General features: G+C 43.9%; 1 protein-coding gene across 2 annotated transcripts in view; it reads right to left on the bottom strand.

Moving 5' to 3' along the window:
* Positions 1 to 1,633: 1,633 nt before the first annotated feature.
* Positions 1,634 to 19,785, bottom strand: part of ENOX1 (ecto-NOX disulfide-thiol exchanger 1) — a 270,650-nt gene continuing 252,498 nt past the window's right edge. For both annotated transcript variants that reach the window (XM_042976177.1, XM_042976235.1), the window contains 2 exons: positions 12,761 to 12,846; positions 1,634 to 2,580 (listed from right to left, as the gene is read on the bottom strand). In XM_042976177.1, coding sequence (XP_042832111.1) covers positions 2,449 to 2,580; positions 12,761 to 12,846 — 218 coding nt within the window. In that variant the 3' untranslated portion in view covers positions 1,634 to 2,448. The remainder of the gene's footprint in view (positions 2,581 to 12,760; positions 12,847 to 19,785) is intronic.

Genomic DNA, 19,785 nt, shown 5'->3' with positions numbered 1-19,785 from the left:
GAAATAATTCAAAAGTTTCTCCTACAAAAATAAGTTATTCACATAATCGAAGTTAAAACATATCCCTCATGTATTTCCAGACAGTTAATATAATTCGTTTCAAGTATCAATAAGAATGTCACAGCCAAAATAGATCCTCCTGAGGCAGACCCTTGCCTCTGGGAATGACGCAAATATTTTTGGAAGCTGTGTTAACCATTTCAGTCCTCTGTGGTGCTGTTTAGGGCTCAGAACCACGTGTTTAGGAAATGGTGTCGTCTTGTCAGATCTCGTCCAAGGCCTTGCAAATGTGTGCACGCATTTGACAACCTCTCCGCTGCTTTCCGTCAGCGATAGTCTAGATTGTGGTTCCTCGTGTCCCTACTAGACCTGTCTTCGACGGGCCGCTTCATGGAAATCTTTTTCTTCTGATTATTCTCAAGGCAAACCTCTTAGGTTTTCTGTTTTGTGATGACAGTATTCGGAAACGAGGTCACCTCCTTTCTGGCTGTTGTATCCTTCTGTGTCTCCTGACGTAGAGATAAAGCTGTCGGGGTGATGGTGGTGATGGGAGTCAATAGATGGTATGGGAGAGGCCTCTGGCTTGTCAACTTTTAATATGATATTGACATTTAGTTTGGATCCCAATGCACCCTTGTTGTATCTTTCCTGACACCTGGCTCACGTTATATTGAAACTTTCGGGACACTTTTTCCTGTTGAACTCTGAGCTCATTAAGGACAGGGTCTTTCTTATCTGTCTCCATATTCACAGGATTAGCACTGAGTCTGAACATAACACACAGCACAATAAAAAGACCCTGAAGACAATAATTTCCTAATAGGATATCATGAACATCTTTTCAGAATTTCAAAGAAAATTCACTGCTCAGCTGTCTGTGTGACAGTTTCATTTAAAATTAACGTGAGAAAAAAATAAAATGAAGTTAGTATCAGGGCGCCTGGGTGGCTCCGTTGGTGAAGCGTCTGACTCTTGATTTCGGCTCCGGTCATGATCTCAAGGTTGTGAGATCAAGCCCCACGTAGGGCTCTGTGCCGACACCACGGAGCCTGCTTGGGATTCTCTCTCTCTCTCTCTCTGCCCCTCCCCTGCTCTCTAATTCTCCCTTTTTGTGATTCCTATGTAAGAGAGCAGGAAGGAGATACAATTGAAAGCTGTATCCTACTTGTAATTAAAAGAAATAGTGAAAGCCCAAATTCTGATTGAACTGTTGGCCCAGGTATGAATTCTTTAATTCCTTTTCTAACTTGTATGTTTTCCAGCAAACATACAACTAAATAAACCCAGGAATTAACTAATTGGCTCTTTTGTACTTGCCTTTGCAGACAAAGGTAATATTTAAGTTGATTATACTTGGATCAAGGTGTTGGTATTTTAGAAACGACATATACTCTAATGCTGTATAATCTGCTTTTCATCGGACTTTCCACTTCAGTTTTTATACATTTCTATTTGACATAATCTTTTGTCTCAGTGCCATTCATGTAGAAAATCATTTAAAAATGGTTGGATATGAGATGGGACTGGATAATGTGAAAAAGACTTCTTAAGGGTGAATAAAATGTATCAAAGAATAATTTGCAAAACCAATATGGCAGAAGTCATATTTATTGAAAAAAATTAATATCTTTGCTATAAAATTTTGTAACAGGAATATTTACTGAATGTTTATTTTGATGCATAAACCTGAATATTACATACCAAGTACAAGACAGGAGCACTAGCTTTTCCTTTATTTACATTTTATGAAAACTGTTATGCAGTCCATGTTAAAAGAACTGATGATGGAGAATTGTTACATTAGAAAAATAATATTCTTGATAAAGCATTCTCAAGGAGTCCAAGGAGTCCAATCACATTTTCTGCCTCTTCAATAAGGCAAAAGTCCCTGGAATAGCATATAACTTAATTTACAAAATACAATAAATGTTCAGACACATATTCAAGTTTTCTTTTGGTATGATTTTTCTCACTGTAAAATTACTTTTTTATTTTTATTTTTGTTGTTGTTGTTGTTTTGTTTTGTTTTGTTTTACTAAAACAGAAAGACTTTCCGGAAAATGTCATTGAATGATTTCCGCTATACATTACATATACAACTCTGTAGCCTAGCAACAACCATTGCTACACCATCATTCACTTTAAATATTCTGCTCGGTGAGCTATTCTCAAATGTAGCATATTTTAAGATTTTGCCATCGTGATGACTGTGGAATCGTTGGTTTTCATAGGAAACAGATCTGTCACAGTATGGAGCTTGGTTTTAGGGAACTGGTACACAATTACATTTCCACTCACAAGAGGACGCCACGGATGTCACTGAAGTCTGGCTCTGATGGCTCCGCAGGGGCCCCACGCCGGACGGCCCCAACCTCCAGTGCTCACAGCGCACAGCCCTGGCCGAGTTCAGGCGGTTTCACTTCCAGAGACTTGTTTAATTCCTCATAGTTAGGTCGTCTTAATTCCTTCAAAGGCACACAGCTTCCACCTTTTTTCCAGAGTCGCTCCCACGCCTGTGAATTCCTGTTTGAACATGCGTGGCAGCCTCATCAGAAGCATTTCGATTTCGTTGGCGGATATCTGTTTAGAAAGGAAGAAAAGTCACTTTTAGAAACAAGGCTCCTCCGAAAGGAGGCAAGGGGTGGGGTGAGGAGGCGCTTGCCCGGTGAGCCAAACAACGCGACGCTCTCTACTTGGCTGTCAAGTAAGGCTCCTGGGAGACGAGCACCAGTAAAGCACCGAACGTGGTTATCCTGGTCGTCCCCTGAGCAGCTGGTGGGGGTGCGGGTGCAGGAGACGAATGGGTGCAAATTCCAGGCTCACCATTCATGTGGACGGCTAGCTTCCCGGTAGTGCCAGGCTTGAACAGCACTCTCCCCCTTGATACAAAAGGAGGTGAGAATGGGACTTAGGAGGGCTGAGAGCGAGTTCATCACCACTCTCGGCGTTCTCATCCTCTTCTACAAAGGACGCGCTTCTATCTAACTCAGTGAGGGCCAAATGGCATTTGAGTAGATTTCTGGCCGCCCTAACTTCTCTTCTTTCTCTTTCCTTAATTCTCACAGGGACCAGACGACCATAAAGGTTTAGGAACAGAAATGAAAATCCAGAACCTGCAATGGTAAAAGTCTCAACATCCATTCTTAAAATCCAGGTACTTTTAAATTTTTTTTAAGTTTATTTATTTATTTTGAGAGAGAGAGAGAGAGAAAGAGTTAAGCACAAGCAGGGGAGAGGCAGAGAAAGAGGGAGAGAAAGAGAATCCCAAGCAGGCTCCACACTGTCAGCGCAGAGCCCGACTGGGGGCTCGATCCCACAAATTGTGAGATCGTGACCTGAGCCAAAATCAAGTGTCGGAAGCTTAACTGACTGAGGCACCCAGGCGCCCCAATCCAGGTAATTTTTTAATGCATTTTTTTCTTCTACCAATTTTTCTTTATTACATACAGTTTTATACCAATAATTCATTTTATCTTAAATAAAGGGCAATCCGACCATAATCCATCTGCTCTAATACAGCTATTGTTCTTGTTTCCGTGTCTTTGCTTCCTAATCCATGCGTTTGCATGGGGATCTCATACAGCAAGGTGGCTAAGACCCTGGAACCAGGGTGGGGCTAACATTTCTATTTGAATCCTGTATCTACTATTGTTAGGAGCTAAATCACTCCAGCCAAGATAATTAGTCTCTCTAAGCCTCAGCAAATGGGAATAACAACATGTAATAATGATGTATGAAGACTACTGGCTTAGCATAGACTTGGCATGTAGAAATGTTTAATGAATCAGACCTATTATTATTTTTCATGGTACAATCGTTGAATAGATATTTTAGAGTCTACACTTTCCATTTCACATTTAAATGTGAAATAAATTTAACATTTATTTTAAAGAGAGAACCGAATAGACCAGGAAGTCAAGCCAACTGTTCATTTAATGTTCACATAGAGAAGATTTCACATGATATAGTTGATATTCTTAGACCTATAACAAAAGACCTTTCGAGGTGGCCCTGAAAGTTAAAACAAATTGCATTCTAAAATTTTTGCGTGAATTATTTTGAAATCTGAATGCATTTTCCCATGAAGCCATGTTAAAGGGATTATTAGATTCCCAGGGCAACCCACAAAAGCCTGTTAAAAGTTCATGTGATTTTGAAACATTTTATTTCAGTGAGCTCTGTGTGGAATGCCTTCCTAGCACCCTGGTTTCATTGTCACAACGCTCCTAGGAGATGCGTAGGGCAGAAATGTCAGGATCTATCTCCATTTTGGAGCTGAGAAAATGGAGTCAACTACAGAGGCGTTTATCACGGAACTGGGAAAGAACCCATGGCTTGTGCACAGGAACTAGGCACTGGTATGCTTTGCGAGCTCTGCATGATTTCAGCAGTTATGGGTGAAGAACCAGGGTGGGGTGATTTCTTTTGAAATATCAGTCACCTGGGTTTCTTTTTTTCCTTCTTCTTCTTTTTTTTTTTTTTAAATCAGGTTCCCTAGTCTCTTCTCTGGAGACTCTGATTCAGCCTCTCTGGGGTGTTGCTCATACACTCTATTTTATACACTCTAATCACCCCTGGTAATTCTTAAGAACAAGCATATTTAGGTTAAGAATGGGGATTTAAAATCAGACCAAGCTTGGATTTGAATCTGGGCTGGGCCAAGATGTGTAACCATGGGCAGGTCATTTAATAGCTGTTCAGTTTCTTCATGTGTATAATAGCTCTCTCAGCCTAATTGTGAGGCTTATACACAAAATATAGCACAGTGCCTGGCACAAGATGTTTCTCTCTATGTACATATAAGTGATGCTGATAGAATACGATGCTCTGTTCTCAAACTTTTTGTGATAGATGGGTCAAGCTCTGTGCCCATAAGTCAAACAAGTACAGAGAAGTACGTGGTCAACCCAGTTTTTACTTGGTCCAGAAAGCAGTTTCCTGAAGCCAAGTTCTCCTCTTAACAACCTCCTTTCTTTCCTCGGGAAGAGGACAGCACAGGTCATCCATGGTAGGCTCGAGTCTCCAGTGCATTCAAGTGTTATCCCTGAGACGAGCTGTCCTTCCCCAGATCGGGCCGAGCCGTGGAGAGGCTGACAGACCCCGGTAACAGCCAGCCTATCAGGGGGTTGTTTTCAGGATAACCACCATCTCCCTTGGAAGAGGAGGGAAGGGACTTTGCATTGTTTATTAGGAAGGAGAGAAAAAGCTGAATTCTTGAGGGTAAAGTAACAAGTCTGATCTAAAGATAACACCTATGCAGGAGGCCAGCCGGGGTCAGGTCAGGGCAGTAGCCCTGTGGCCGACTGTGAAAAGTGGGACAACTCATAATTCCTGAAAACCTTTCGCTTGCCAGACTTCTAAATACACTTTTGTTAATTCTCAACTACATTCTCATAAGACAGGGAATGACTTACAAGCGAGGAAACAGGTCCAGACAGATTAGGTGCCTTACGCAGGATAACCCAGGCACTAAGTGTGGAGCTGGGGTGCGGATCCAGAACTGGCCTGGCCTTGTTCTTCAACATTAATGCCGACTGCCACAGGGGGTGGGGGACTGTGAGTGAGACCTGGAAATAATCCTCCTGGGCGCTGTCTCCCTGTTTGGGGGAGGGGTCCGTGTACTGGAGGGCAGGTGATAAAGATGTCGACACCAGTAACAAGGAAGTGAGAATTCCCAACTTGACCAGCCCGTGCACGTTCCATTGCTAATGCTTGGAGGCCTCCCCATAAACTGTTCACCAGAACAGCGAGCAAATCATGGGGAGTCTTGTTTTCCATGATGTCTTTCGACCTGAGGCTAGACTTTAACCACCGAGGAAGCAGGAGAAGCATGCAGGGTGAGAGGGGTAGCCACCCTGCCTGAGTCCTCACCGGAGCCCAGGCGCACAGTGTGTGTCTTACGTGCATGATCTCATCAGAAAGCTCATTCAGCAAGCAAGCAAGCAAGCAAGCAAACTCCTCACTTGCCGGAAGACAGAAATGTTGAGACACAACATTTGGAATCTGGTCATGGAATGACCCTTAGCCAGCTTCATCATCTTGTCTAAATCACTTAAACTCTTTGGGTGTTTTCTCCTTTGCCAGACAAGGGAATTGGAAAGAAACTCACCGAATGCTCTGAGGACTTGAATTTGCGTGCTGGCCCCGCCATATGTTAGTACTGGTCTTTGGGCAAGCTACTTAAAATTCATCTGACCTCTAGGCTGTGGCAAAGATCTCGAACTGATAGATCTCCTGTGTACTTTAAAGCACAAAACAAATGGCAACCAGTACTCGGTACCTCTTACTGTGCACCAGATACTGCTCTGAGTTCTTTTCTTTTTTAATGTTTATTTTCTGAGAAAGAGAGAGAGGAGCACAAGCAGGGGAGGGGCAGAGAGAGAGAGCAAGGGGGGGGGTGGAGGCGGGGGGAGAGGGAGGGAGGGACAGAGAGAGAGAGAGGACCCGAAATGGGCTACGCACTGACAGCAGTGAGCTGGATGTGAGGCTCGAACCCACGAACCGCGAGATCATGACCTGAGCCAAAGTCCGATGCTCACCGACTGAGCCACCCGGGTGCCCCCGTTCTGAGTTTTCTTTTCTTTTTCTTTTCTTTTCTTTTCTTTTCTTTTCTTTTCTTTTCTTTTTTCTTTTCTTTTCCTTTCTTTTTCTTTTCTTTTCTCTTTTCTTTTCTTTTTTAATATATGAAATTTATTGTCAAATTAGTTTCCATACAACCCTCAGTGCTCATCCCAAAAGATGCCCTCTTCAATACCCATTGAGTTCTTTTCATATATTAAGTCACTCAATACACAATGGTAATCCGTAAAAACCCATTTTAGTTGAGGGTACAACTGAGGCACCGAGCTGTTAAATAAATTGCCCACGGTCACACACATAAATTAGTGTGACACTGGGATTCGAGATTCTTAGGGTGACTTAGTTTGGATGACCAATTCCTTAGATTTTGACAGAGCTGGAAGTCAATGTAATGGAAATGAGTTGTTAATGCTAAGTTACTGTTGGCAGTGGAAGGGAACTGCCCGACCCTGCCGTAAAGATGTAAATCATGTGGACAGGGATGTGTCATAACCACAGAACCCACCACCTCAGATGAACCCCTACCTAAAATATCCATTTAATGAGGCTCTCAGATAAATTGTAGAGCATTTCTTTAAGACGTTTTCTATTTCATGCCAGAAGAAAGATCAAAGAGAAACTGCTTTCAAGTTAGCCTGATGGCTTTTAAACCTTCCTCTACCCTGACAAAATAACTTTTATGATATATCACACTGGGATTTTCAAGACAAAGAGAGAATTCAATTGGTCCTCTTTTTTTTTTTTTTTTTTTTTTTACCCTATGGCCAAAGAATTTTTACATTAGGTATTTTCATTTACTTTAATTCTGTTTTCTCCTCCTCCTACATAGCTTTTCCGCTCCCATAATTTTGCCTTTGTAATATCTCATGCTGATAATTTCTTGGGTTTGAGGACGCAGCCGTAGGGTCATCACATAAAACAGAGCAGAAAACCTCACTGGCCGAGCTCAGAGTGAAATGCACCTGCCCCCTCATCAGTTGCGCAGGGCTCCCTTCCCCAAATCCATTCCAAGGTCGGGGCTTCTTTCTCTGTGCCCTTTTGTCCTAGAGGGAGCCCACGGGGGGCCAGGGAGGGTATGCTTGCCCTGCTGATGAGCAGAGGGGCTGAAACTTGGTGCAGGGCTCGCGACGCCCAATCCAGCCCTGCTTTCACAGCACTGCGGTCTTCTCGTGGGTGCTGGGAGCAGAATCAAATACACGTGGTTAACAGACTTCTGTGTGGCCCTGCCATAGAGGGTAGGGACGTGCTGTGTCCCATTTACACATACACCACGTATTTTGTGCCCTGGAAAGTGGGCAGGATTGTCATAGACATGATGCTTTTATCACCCTTTTACTCAGCTTGCTTTTGTTCCAAGAAATTGGTGGTCTGCATCTTTTCAACCTTTGGTATTGTCAGTGGATCCCCTTCCCTCTGTTCTGCTTAAAATTTTCCAAGTCTGACATCTATTCTTTTAGAAAGGATTGATTTGTTCTAATTAAAAAAAAAAAGAACAGAAAATATGAGAAGGAATAAAGACTCTGTGTAACCAAGGGGCTTGTGTGGTGGTAACACTGCAGAGGTAATTTGTAATATCTGCTTGATTTATTTTCTGATTTGCTGACTCCAGCCCAAGCCCACTGCCTCTTTGCCAGGCCTCTGAGCGTGTATATAAATTGACACAAGCAGACATAAATCAGTTTTATTATGGGGCTGGCTGGCTCCGTGTCCCATATCAGGCCAGGGAAGCCGAGTGATGAGGAGTTCTTGTTTGAGGCACTGAAAAGACACTGGCATAGGCTTTGTCAAGGCTGGAGAGTCAGAGAAGCCAATTGCAAAACCAGATTTCCTTCCATAGGATAAACTGACGGCTGGCTTTTCGTGCACATTTAAATCCTGTTCATTCTTCATATCCCTGGGCAATGCATGGCATCAGCACACAGACACCACGCAACAAACTTCTGCAGAGAGAAATACAGAATGCGGATGGGCAAAGAAGGGAAGGGAGGTGAGGAGGAAGCAAGACACAAGGAGGAAGTAAGAGAGAAAGAAGGAAAGAAGATAAACATAACTGAGGAATTAGGAAGAGAGAAGAAAGGAACCGGAAGGAAGAGGAACCGGGGTGGGAGAGAAAGAGACAAGAGGAAAAAGAAAGCAGGACGAAGATAAGTAGGAGAAAAGGTAGGATCCGGATGGAAAATGAGAGAGGCAGGAAGGAGAGAAGGAGGAGAGGAGAGCAGTGTGGCTACAGCATCCTAGAGGGAAGTGTGACAGCACATACTCAGGGATGCCTCCTGCACAGACTTCGCCCCTCTCCAACTTCTGTCTCGCTAAAGATCTGCCTGCTTGTTAGTTTATGTCTGATTACCTAGTTATTTCATATTTTACATTCTCTCAACTAGACTACACACTTTTTGAGAGCAGCATTCTTTCTTAGATTTCTTTTGTGCCCTCGCCATGACCTGTTCCTCCCCGGTCCCTAGGATGGTGCCGGGTTCATGAAAAGCAGTGAATTATCCCAGCGTTTACTGGGTCCCTGGCAACCTCGTCAGTTTCTCTGGCGGTGTGTGAACAACTTCCTTTTTATTCTTTATGTAGCCAAATGAAGTGCTGTTACCTCCAATGCTTCACTTATCATATGCTTTCCAGAGGTGTTGTGAGATCTAAAAAAACACATTCATTGTAGCCTAAGCAACAAAAAATTCTTGCACTCATCGACATACTGTGACAAGTGGCTACTTAGGAGAACACTAGAATATGCATAATACTGAAGATTTTTTGGTAGGGGGTGGGGAACCTTACAAACACCACTGAGAACACTTCATCTACCGTTACTGCCTAGCTATAGTCTGGAAAAGAATGCTCTCCAATTAAGGCTAATTTGAATCTCCTCGGGACAGACCAGATATTTTAGTGCCCCTCTGGTGGGAAATGTACACCTGCCGATGAACACCCAGCCTGTCAGTGAACGGTGGTATTATGTCAAAATGGCAGGTCTTTGCAAATCTTCCAGCATCGGCGGCCATATTATGTTGACTCTGGTTTTCAGAATCAAATATTCTATTTGGTGGGCCTTGGGACGAGGCTGTACATGGGTAGAGGGGACAGCCACACACACTTGGGAGAACTGGGTCTTAACTCCTAAAGAACACGTAAATCGGAGGAAGAGCAGAAGAATCCCTCCTCTTGACTGTAAGACAGGAGATATTCATCTGCTAATGCTCGACTCAATGTGACTTCCTTGCTGCTCAGGATCAGCGAGTGGGTTGACGTGGGGGGGCTTCTGATCAGAAACCATCGCAGGATAGAGCTGCCTGTTTTGAGCTTATCTTCCTGCGCCCAGGGCACAACTTTTGACTTGGCAAAGTTTCAGGAAGCCATCTCCCCCCTACCCCACCCCCCACCTTCTGCTTTCCTCTGAGTGAGTCTTTGTGACATGGTCATATGGCCACATTGACCTACAAGAGGGCTGAGTGAATGAGAGTGGGTGGCTTAGAAGAGGCCGAGAAGAGAAAAATATGCAAACATCACTGTCAAGAGCGGGAATAATATTTAACTGGAAAATGGCCTATTACTGGGCCACGCACTTTTAGGAGCCATGTGCGATTCACATGCCCAGCCTAATTTAAATTAATTCCTGGCTCTCCTTCCATTTCTAATCATTCTTAGACTCCTATGTGGCCTTTGGGGAAACCCTAATAAAATCAGCTCCATTACAGGCTGCCTGCCTTCCTTGTTCTCGTCAGCACTGGGGGAGGCAGAATCTAAATATCATTTTATAGTTGTTGTAATGGTGATGTTGTCTGATGTCGAACAGTGTTGTTCTAAGCGCAAGTTTGAAAACCCCCCTAGAGTCAGTAGACCCTCCATGCAGTGGAGGCCAGGCTGAATCCGTGGCCCTGGTGCAACATCAACCGAGACTTGGTGGGGGAGCGGTGATGCCCAAGTCATTCCGATTAACCAGAGGCAGGAGTACTAGGTCCCTGGACCAGCCAGCCTCAGCGTCACTGGGCTGGTCGTGGCTCCAGGATTCTGAGCCTTCTGGCAGCTGATGCAAGGACAAGGCCCTGGTGGGTACTTAAAGGGCAAACCTCTCATTATTTTGTTTTCTGTTTAAAGCCCTGTGGATATAGAATTTCAGTATACAGCAGTAATTTGGTCTCTGGATTAAGAAGTCTAAATATCCTTTCAGCCTCACTGGGATAGAGAGAATATTTGGTCTAATCGCTGGCACCTAGGAGTTTTAGTCAGAGCACTTTTTCTATATAATTTTCACTTCATGCATGAGGAAACAATTTGACTGCTCTACCGGGCATTTCATTCAGGAGATGGAGGGCTGTCCGGGGTGGGGGGGACCCCATGTATTTCCTCTGTGAAGGAAATACTTTCTTCTTTATCTTCTAAAATAAAAGTATCAGCCTGAGATGAAATGGACTTCCCTTTGACAGAATCCCTTCCAGAAAGGCCAATCATCTAATGGCCAGAGACCAGGTGTGTGAATTCTCTCCTCAGAGACTACTAAGGGAGACCACACAAATCTTGCCTGAACAAATGGATGATGGACACTCTGTCCGGAGGGACATGCTTCATTATTTATCACTCCCACCGGGGATTTTTATCCTCATCCACCCCCTCTGCCACCCATATTTCCCTATATATACGAAAACAACAACTGCTTCTCAACAAAGGCTTTTCACCTGGGATTTCCAGAAGGGGAAGGAAAGAAATGTCAACAATACCAGGGAAGGATAACAGCAATGATTGGAATAATTTCTCGAGGCCTTATTCCGTGTCACGCCACACTGGGGAAAGTAGTATTTCATTTCATCTTTCAGGCAAAGGTAGGGTTGATGTTAAGAACGATACTGGTGAAGGAAAAAACCCAAACCCTTCAAGGAAGTATTTTCAACAAAGTATTATTTCAACAAAGTACCATTGTATAGCTCATCCTTCTCATTTTATCTGAATCCACATGAGCATTTTCTATCCCTCCCATCCACATGAGGGGAGGCTGCAAAGGAGACAGGAACACAAGTGTGAACTTTAAGAATCTTATAATCGCCTCATCCCCTTTCACTCTGTTTTGGTCTACCCTATTACCAGCTGTGAGAGAATAAATGGACATGAATCTCTGTGACTGAAAAATACTCTTGGTTCCAGATGATTCTCTCAGAGGGGAAGTTTAAGACCCATTAGAAAGGCCAAGCAGTTATGGTATCATGAATCGGTAAGATCATGTGACTCAAACTGAGAACCCAGTGCAGTAATTTAATTGATACTGGCCTTCGGAGATTTAGAATGATTTGTACGTGTGTCGTCAGGGTCCTAGAACTGCGGGCCGTGGGCCTGGTCCTACGCATTCCATGCACCTTGCTGCACTCTACGGAAGAATGTATTTCCATTTTCCCTCCCAGCAGGACATTTAACGAGCCGCTCAGTGGCGGGCTTCAACCCTCTGCTTCTGTGTCCATCCCCTTCCAGGGCTTCCCCAAGCAGTGCTGGTTAATGACACTATTTCAACTGGGGCCCCTCTCATTGTTGCCTGGAATTTACTACATCAATTGATACGTGCACTGAGCTCTTTTTGTCCTCTACCTTGTAGAACACAGATATCGCAATGGGTCAGGGGCACAGCCAACGGGGAGAGGAGGAAAACCAAGCCTCAGAGAAATGAAGAGTGAGTCCTGACTCTGGGTGTGGCCCTCGTGGGGTGGAGCTGGGAATAATTCTGCAATCATCTTTTCCATTTAGAGAAGAATGCTGAAAACCCACCACTAATCCAGTTTTCTCGAGAGTCGTATCAGATCTTTGTTGTTTGAGGCGATTTTCCCCCTATTGTGTGGAGTCCTTACCACGGAACCCTGTGAGAATCTGGCCTAAAGATAATTCCACGTTAGCCACCCTGACCTGATTTCTCCCGGCTTGGGGAACCTGTAATTTTAAGCCCCTCATATGCCATGTCCACATTTGGCACCTGCTGAAAGTCACTGTCATTGTAGATAACTGCTTTTCTTTCTCTAAAGACAAATGCAAGTGAAAAAAGGACAAGGATCGGCCCAAAACTGAGGTCCTTGCGGAGAAGTCCTGATAAGTCTCCAAGTGCTATTGGATCCTTGATGCAGTTCACACAGGGCCCACCTGCAGCCAGGAGTTGACATGCAAAATCCCAACAACATAAGTCCGCTTGAGAAAAAGAATTTACCTTGGAGTCAAGCTGCTGCATGTATGACCAAAGATACTCTATATTGGCTCCAAAAGGATGGACATGAAGAAACGTTGATATGATGCCTGGGTTAAAAAGACAAACATTGGGCATTACTGCAAGGCAAGTCAGAGTCGGAGTCAGACAATGTCCTTTACTAACCCCAGCGATGGTTTTGTCAGCCTGAGTCACAGTCTCACCATGTTCAGCAGCACTCAACAAGCATTTAATAGCAGCCCGTTCTGAAGACAGTCATCGTAACATGGCAAACAGAACACTCTATCTGCTGGAATAACAGTAGTTAGAAAAGCTAGACTCCGAGATAATATACAGATGAATGAAGGTATTTCTAAACAAAGACTCCTGGAAGCATTTCAGCTACCAATTTTATGCTTGATTTACCAATATAAAATTGTAGTTATTGGGAGGATAAAATTCTCTCTTTTCTTTCCCTCAGTGGGCTTTGCAGTATGAAAATCGCTCATACAGCTGGTGTCAGAGATCACACGGCCTCCGATTTCCCTGATAATTACAGCTGCCAGTTATGAAAAGTATTTAATCCATATTTCCCCTAACTGCCACTGAAGGAAGCACAAATCCTTTCCGAAGCCTTTATTTCCCCCTCGTTGTTGCTGGTGTTTAAAGGGAACCGGCTTACTCTCTCCTCCCTGCTGTAATTTACAAGATCATTTTAAAAGGTCCAGGAATGGATGGTTTGGCTGGAGTCTGAGTATAAATCAGAAGTCTTTTCCATTGTGAAAATCAACTGTCAACATTGTACTGACAAATGAAAAGCCGGGGGTTGGTGTCGGGGCTGAAGTGAAAGCATTACCTCTCTATCCTCCCTGCTCCTAGATCCAAAATCAAAATAGTGAAAATGAGGACGTCGACTTCATAGACTGTATGCTGCTGTTTGTTATGAAACGGTGTTCAGACTGACATTGTTTGAGTTCTCTTTTAAGCCCTCACATTGTTTATTGGGAAATTCTGATGCCTGAGAGCTGAAGGTCAAAAAAAGAGCTGCATTTGTTTGACATGCAGGTGGAGTGAGCCCTAGACGAGCACATAGTTCTTGCACCAGGTCACCCTGGGAATCGCAGGCTGACCCTGGATTGATCTGGGATAGGGTCTCATGGCCTCCTGACCTCCTGTGTGATGCTTGGGATGCTCTGGGATGAGTGCCAGCATTTAAAGAAAAACTCCCAGTTTAGCTTTAGTCCGAGGACAGAGAACCGAAGTGTCTAGACCACTGCTCTCAAAGACCTGTCTTCAGAACACTGCTTATATGAGGTTTGTACTGGTTTACAGTGAAATGAGGAAGAGAGAAATAATGAATCGTATTTCTCCATAATGCTAAAACCTCAGTTTTCAGAGACCTGTTTTTCTTGCGATGTAAAGAACTACCATTTAAAAAAAAATGTTTGTTTTGAGAGAATAAGCGTGAGCAGGGGGCACAGAGAGAGGGGGAGGGAGACTCCCAAGCAGGCTCTGCACTGTCAGCACAGAGCCTGATATGGGGCTCGATCTCATGAACCGCGAGATCATGACCTGAGCCGGAATCAGAAGTTGGAAACTTTAACACACCGAGCCTCCCAGACACCCCAAGCACTACCATTTTATTCTGAAATTATATTCCTCCTTTTTTTGCTAAAATGTTCTTTTATGAAATAATGCAAGTGGTAAAAGGTAATATTGATAGTTTTAATATCTTTAAGTGGCAAATAGCCATTTTAATACACTTAAGTGGAGTTGTTTTATTCCCCTCCTTCCAGTTTGTTAATTTCCATTTTAAATTTATAGATCTGGCAACTACTTCCCTGTGTCTTTGAAATTCTCAAATCTGGTGAAGTGACACTGTAAGTAATTCTGTTACTAATGAGTTTGAGTATAGAAGCTCATGAAGGACTTAAAAAATAAGTTTTTTTTTAAAATAACACTTTTATTTGCATTTGTTAAGTGGGAGAGAGGGGGCAGAATTCTTTTTTTTTTTTAATGTTTATTTATTTTTGAGAGAGAGAGAGAAAGCACAAGCAGGGGAAGGGCAGAGAGAGAGGGAGACACAGAATCTGAAGCAGGCTCCAGGCTCTGAGCTGTCAGCACAGAGCCCGATGCGGGGCTTGAACTCACGAACTGTGAGATCGTGACCTGAGCCAAAGTTGGATGCTTAACCGACTGAGCCACCCAGGGGCCCCGAGGGGGCAGAATTCTTAAGGGGAAACTCCTGTTTCAGGATGGTGAATGGGGTTCTCCTTGCTGTCCCAAGCTGAGGACAGGTGGCACTACGTCCACTAGTTTTCACAGGGAGCCTCCAATAAATGGTAGGCAGACCCCTCAATCCCCCATTAGGAGACAAGGGGGAAGAAGGAGCAGTCACCTCTGGCTTTGTGAGGAGGCGAGGGTGTTCCTTTCTTCTCCTGGCACACAGGTTCTCCCAGGCAGGGGAGGGGGAAGCTCCGAGAGAGTGGCTCACAGAGCCAAGAGGGGTGCTGCAAGATGGGGGCAGCATTCGCTTCCTTGGTTGGATGTCGGCTTAGGCAGCAGACTGACCGGTCAGCCTTTGGGGTGACGAGGATGTGTGGTTTTCCACCGGGGTAAGGGAGCATCTCAGACGGTGGGGAGGCTTGAGCAGTCTTACGAGTAAACCACCCCAAAGGCCCCAGCAAATAGAGAAAGACATTTTTCATATTAATCTCTCTACCGGACAGAGACTTAGCACCATCTCCTAGATAACCCACAGGCTCTCCTGTAAACATCTATGGAAGGTGGTGCGAAATTAAATGTCTTCAGCAGTATAAACGGAACGAGTCAGAAGAGGATGTGTGTGGGCGATGGGGGAGAAGTTGATGACTTTAGGCGAGGAGACGAGGTGTTAAAAGAGGAAATTTAGGGATACCAGTAATGGGAGGACCTGGGGTGGCTGCTTTTGTTGCCTCTGTGAGCTGGGTATCTCTCTGTGTGCACACTCCCTCACTGGTAACGGTCTGTCTGCCGGGCCCAGTCTTGGGTTCCCCAGGGAACTCTGCCCTCAGAAAGTCTTTGTGTATTCTGGCTCAGTATTGGCAATAGAGTATACATGTACAATAAGTGTATATCGAATGAATTTATCCTCTAGAACTAAGACTAGCCAGTATACTTGTTTAAAATTTCTACCGTTCTGTTATAGGTAAATGGGGATAAATAAGAACGTTAAAAATGGCTACAGTACTAACTGGTGATGGGGCAGTCTTTCAAAGATCAGGTAACTTTGAGACATTATTCACTCCTGATTCCTTCCCTGTTATGGATTCAGAAGGACAGAGCAACCTGAATGTTTTGGTCATGGAAACTTTTTATTTTATAACTTTCATTTTTTATTTTTTTAATTTATTATTTTTTAATTTACATCCAAGTTAGTTAGCATGTAGTGCAACAATGATTTCAGGAGTAGATTCCTTAATGCCCCTTACCCATTTAGCCCATCCTCCCTCCCACAACCCCTCCAGTAACCCAGTGTTCGTTTTCCATATTTAAGTCTCTTATGTTTTGTCCCTCTCCCTGTGTTTATATTATTTTTTGCTTCCCTTCCCTTATGTTCATCTGTTTTGTATCTTAAAGTCCTTATATGAGTGAAGTCATGATATTTGTCTTTCTCTGACTGGTTAATTTCGCTTAGCATCATACCCTCCAGTTCCATCCACGTAGCTGCAAATGGCAAGATTTCATTCTTTTTGATTGCCGAGTAATACTCCATTGTACATATATACCACATCTTCTTTATCCACTCATCTATTGATGGACATTTGGGCTCTTTCCATACTTCAGCTATTGTTGATAGTGCTGCTATAAACATGGGGGTGCATGTGCCCCTGTGAAACAGCACACCTGTATCCCTTTGATAAATAGTAGTGCAATTGCTGGGTCGTAGGGTAGTTCTATTTTAATTTTTTGAGGAATCTCCATACCGTGGAAACTTTTTATTTAAATTCTTTTGCTTGGGGTGCCTGGGTGGCTCAGTGGGTTAAGCATCCGACTTTGGCTCAGGTCATGATCTTACGGTTAGTGGGTTTGAGCCCCGTGTTGGGCTCTGTGCTGATAGCTCAGAGCTGGGAGCCTGCTTCAGATTCTGTGTATCTCTCTCTGCTCCTCTCCTGCTTGCGCATGCTCTCTCTCTCTCTCTCTCTCTCTCTCTCTCTCTCTCACAAAAATAAACATAAAAAAAGTTAAAAAAAGTCTTTTGCTCATAAAATTAAGGGGAAAATGCTTATATGATTTCTATATATCTTTCTAAAATCAGTGCAGAAATCCTGACCCACTCATGAATAGCTTTCCTTAGGAGGATATTCAAAATGATCACTGTAGTAGCTGATATTAATAAGCCATTAGCTTTTCTTTATAAAAGTAGAACGGTTGCCACTAGATTCATTTGGGGCCAAAATAGGTAGTTAAATAAAAGCTTCCCAAGCTTTTCGCATGGATGGCAACTAAGCTTTTCAGTATTGCTAGAGATACAGCAGAAATGGGAAACATTAGTCATATCCTCCTGTTCCTTACTCCCACCCTTACCGCTGCCCATCACAGTATCATCACAGGCGCATTAGTCATGCTGAGAAAATGTAGTTTCTAGGCCCTGGTTTTGGATTGGATTCATTGGGCGGGGTGAGGTGGGGCTTCCTGAATAATCAACTAAAGCCTCTTTGTCGTTCCTTTAAAAGAACTGGAATATTTCCTGAGAATGGAAAAACAGATAGATACAACTCATGATCTAATGAAAAATGCTACCAACCCAGAAGATGGAGACTGTTTTATGGTCCTCTGGGAGGCATCTAAAGGCTTGGTAAAAAGAAACACTAACAACAGAGGGTGGAGAACTTAGCCATTGATGAACTGGTGGATCTCCAAAGGGATAGACGCAACTGTTGGTCTTGGCTGTTTCCATGGAGAAGCAGAAGTCTCCATATTTAAAGATGGGTTTTCCAACCAGGAAAATACAACTGTAAGTAGCTAATTTAAGAAAATAAAAAAGGAGTGGAGGAGGCTGTCAGAACTCAAACTTTCTGCACGTCCCAGGGCCTTAAAAATGACTCTAGAAGGACATACAAACCAGCTCTGTACAACCGGTGGCAAGCCCCTCATGAGGAAGGCCATTTAAACAGGCTCATGAAAGCGTTTTGAGCTTTCTCCATGAAAATCATCGAGTTTTTTCCCATTTTTAGACCTCACTAAGACTAAGGAAGCAGCATTTAAATTAGCCAAATAGTGCTAGATTTTTACTGCTTCGTTCATTTATTCTTAAACATTTCCTTACCAGCAATTAGGTGCCAGGGACACTGCACTGCACAAGACAGACAAGCTTCCTGCTCTTGGGGAATTTACATTCTAGGTAAGTAACACAGGATAAACACAAAGATTAAAAATAAAGGGAATATTTTCAGATAGTGGTAAACATAGTGAAGAAAACACAACAGGTTCAAGCTTGGTGGAGTGTTACTCTATCCCGGGAAGTCGAGTGAAGGTAAAGTCTCCTGGGTCAGATGAGAAGGAGCCAGCCACAGACAGCCTGGGGAAAGATTTTTCCAGAATGTGCAAAAGACCTGAGGTGGAAATGAGCTGGCAGCTGGCAGGAACAAACTTGGCCTGAGAGTGGTACAGCAGGCATTTAGAGGGAGGTGGGGAGCCAGATCATGGAAGGCCTTGAATGAGTGTGATGTGTTTTGGCTTAAATTCTAAATATAGCAGGAAACCAACAGAAGAGTTCCAAGTAGGGGCATGATATGATCTGAATTGCATTTTTAAAACTTCCTTCAAGCTTCTGTCTGGTGAATAGATGAAAAGGGAATTGAGAGGCCATTTAGAAGTGTCTGCACAAGACCCGAAGTGGTAAGTAGTGATTTGGGCCAAAGAGCAGCGAAGGAGAGCTGAAGGGCGACACGTGAGTGGCATAGTCTTGGGAGGAGGAGTCCTCGATTTGGCTTGAGCCGGGTGGTACCATTTTCTCAGACGGGAGTACTAGGGGAGGAGCATACGAGGGCAGAGGAAAGGGTGGAGTCCAGAGTTCTGTTTTGGCCTCACTAGATTTGAGATGTCCACTAGCATCTACGTGGAGATCCCAAATGCTTTCTGGAGATGGTATACATGCGTGAATCAGTGGCAACAAACAGGGATTTGAAACCCAAGCACTTCTTGACTGAACTCTGAAGAAGCCCCAGATTTAGAGGTTAAGCTGAGGAAAACTCACCAAAGGAATCTGGGAGGGAGTGATCAGTAAGAAAAAATGGCGTCACGATAGCTAAGAGAAGGAACTTCTACTCACAAGATGTGGCTAGTCAGCTGTCTAAAGTGCAGATGACAAGTGGAGGGAGTTGAGAAATTGGCAGCATGAAGTTCTCTCGTCACGCTGACGAAACCACTTCAGGGTGAGGGTGCAAGTTATACCCGAGTGGGCCGGAGGGGAGGGGAGGAAAGGAAATGGGGGCTGTTAGTATAGATGGGACTTTGGAAAAGTCATGCTTAGATAGGGAGCAGGGACACGGGCTGTTGGAGTGAAGACAAGTCTCCCTTCTTTTTTTGTTCGAAAGGTATGAGGTAGGAGAGTTCAAGTTAATATGCGGATGTTATCAGCATCTGCTTACAAATACGATCACTGCCTAAAGGGCAGTGCCCCTTTCGTAATCGTCCTCATAGATTACAGACTATTGAGTTGAGAAAGACCATCTAATCAGACCTCCTAACTTGATACGACATGAAGAATTAGACCCACAGTGGATGATTTGCCCAGTGAATCATGCCTCCGTCCACAAATACTCAGGATGCTCCTTCCCAGTGCATTCTCCTTGAGGTGAATGAGAAATGGCATCCTACCAGAACATTCTCCCCTTCCTCAGGCTGCTTGGAGTTTCACTCCAAACTCTGTGTCAGCTTAGAAAGTTCTGGCTGAGATTAGCTTTCCCTACATGCACACTAGCTGACAGTCTCCTGGGAAACTTCAGAAAACCCTGAGACCTATCAGCTTACTGGGGGAGGGGGCATCCCAGGGATTTCTAGGAATG

Source organism: Panthera tigris, chromosome A1 (assembly GCF_018350195.1).
Source record: "Panthera tigris isolate Pti1 chromosome A1, P.tigris_Pti1_mat1.1, whole genome shotgun sequence".
Taxonomy (NCBI): Eukaryota; Metazoa; Chordata; class Mammalia; order Carnivora; family Felidae; genus Panthera; species Panthera tigris.
The sequence above is the reverse complement of the archived record's forward strand: the minus strand, read 5'-3'. Positions and strand labels throughout refer to the sequence as shown.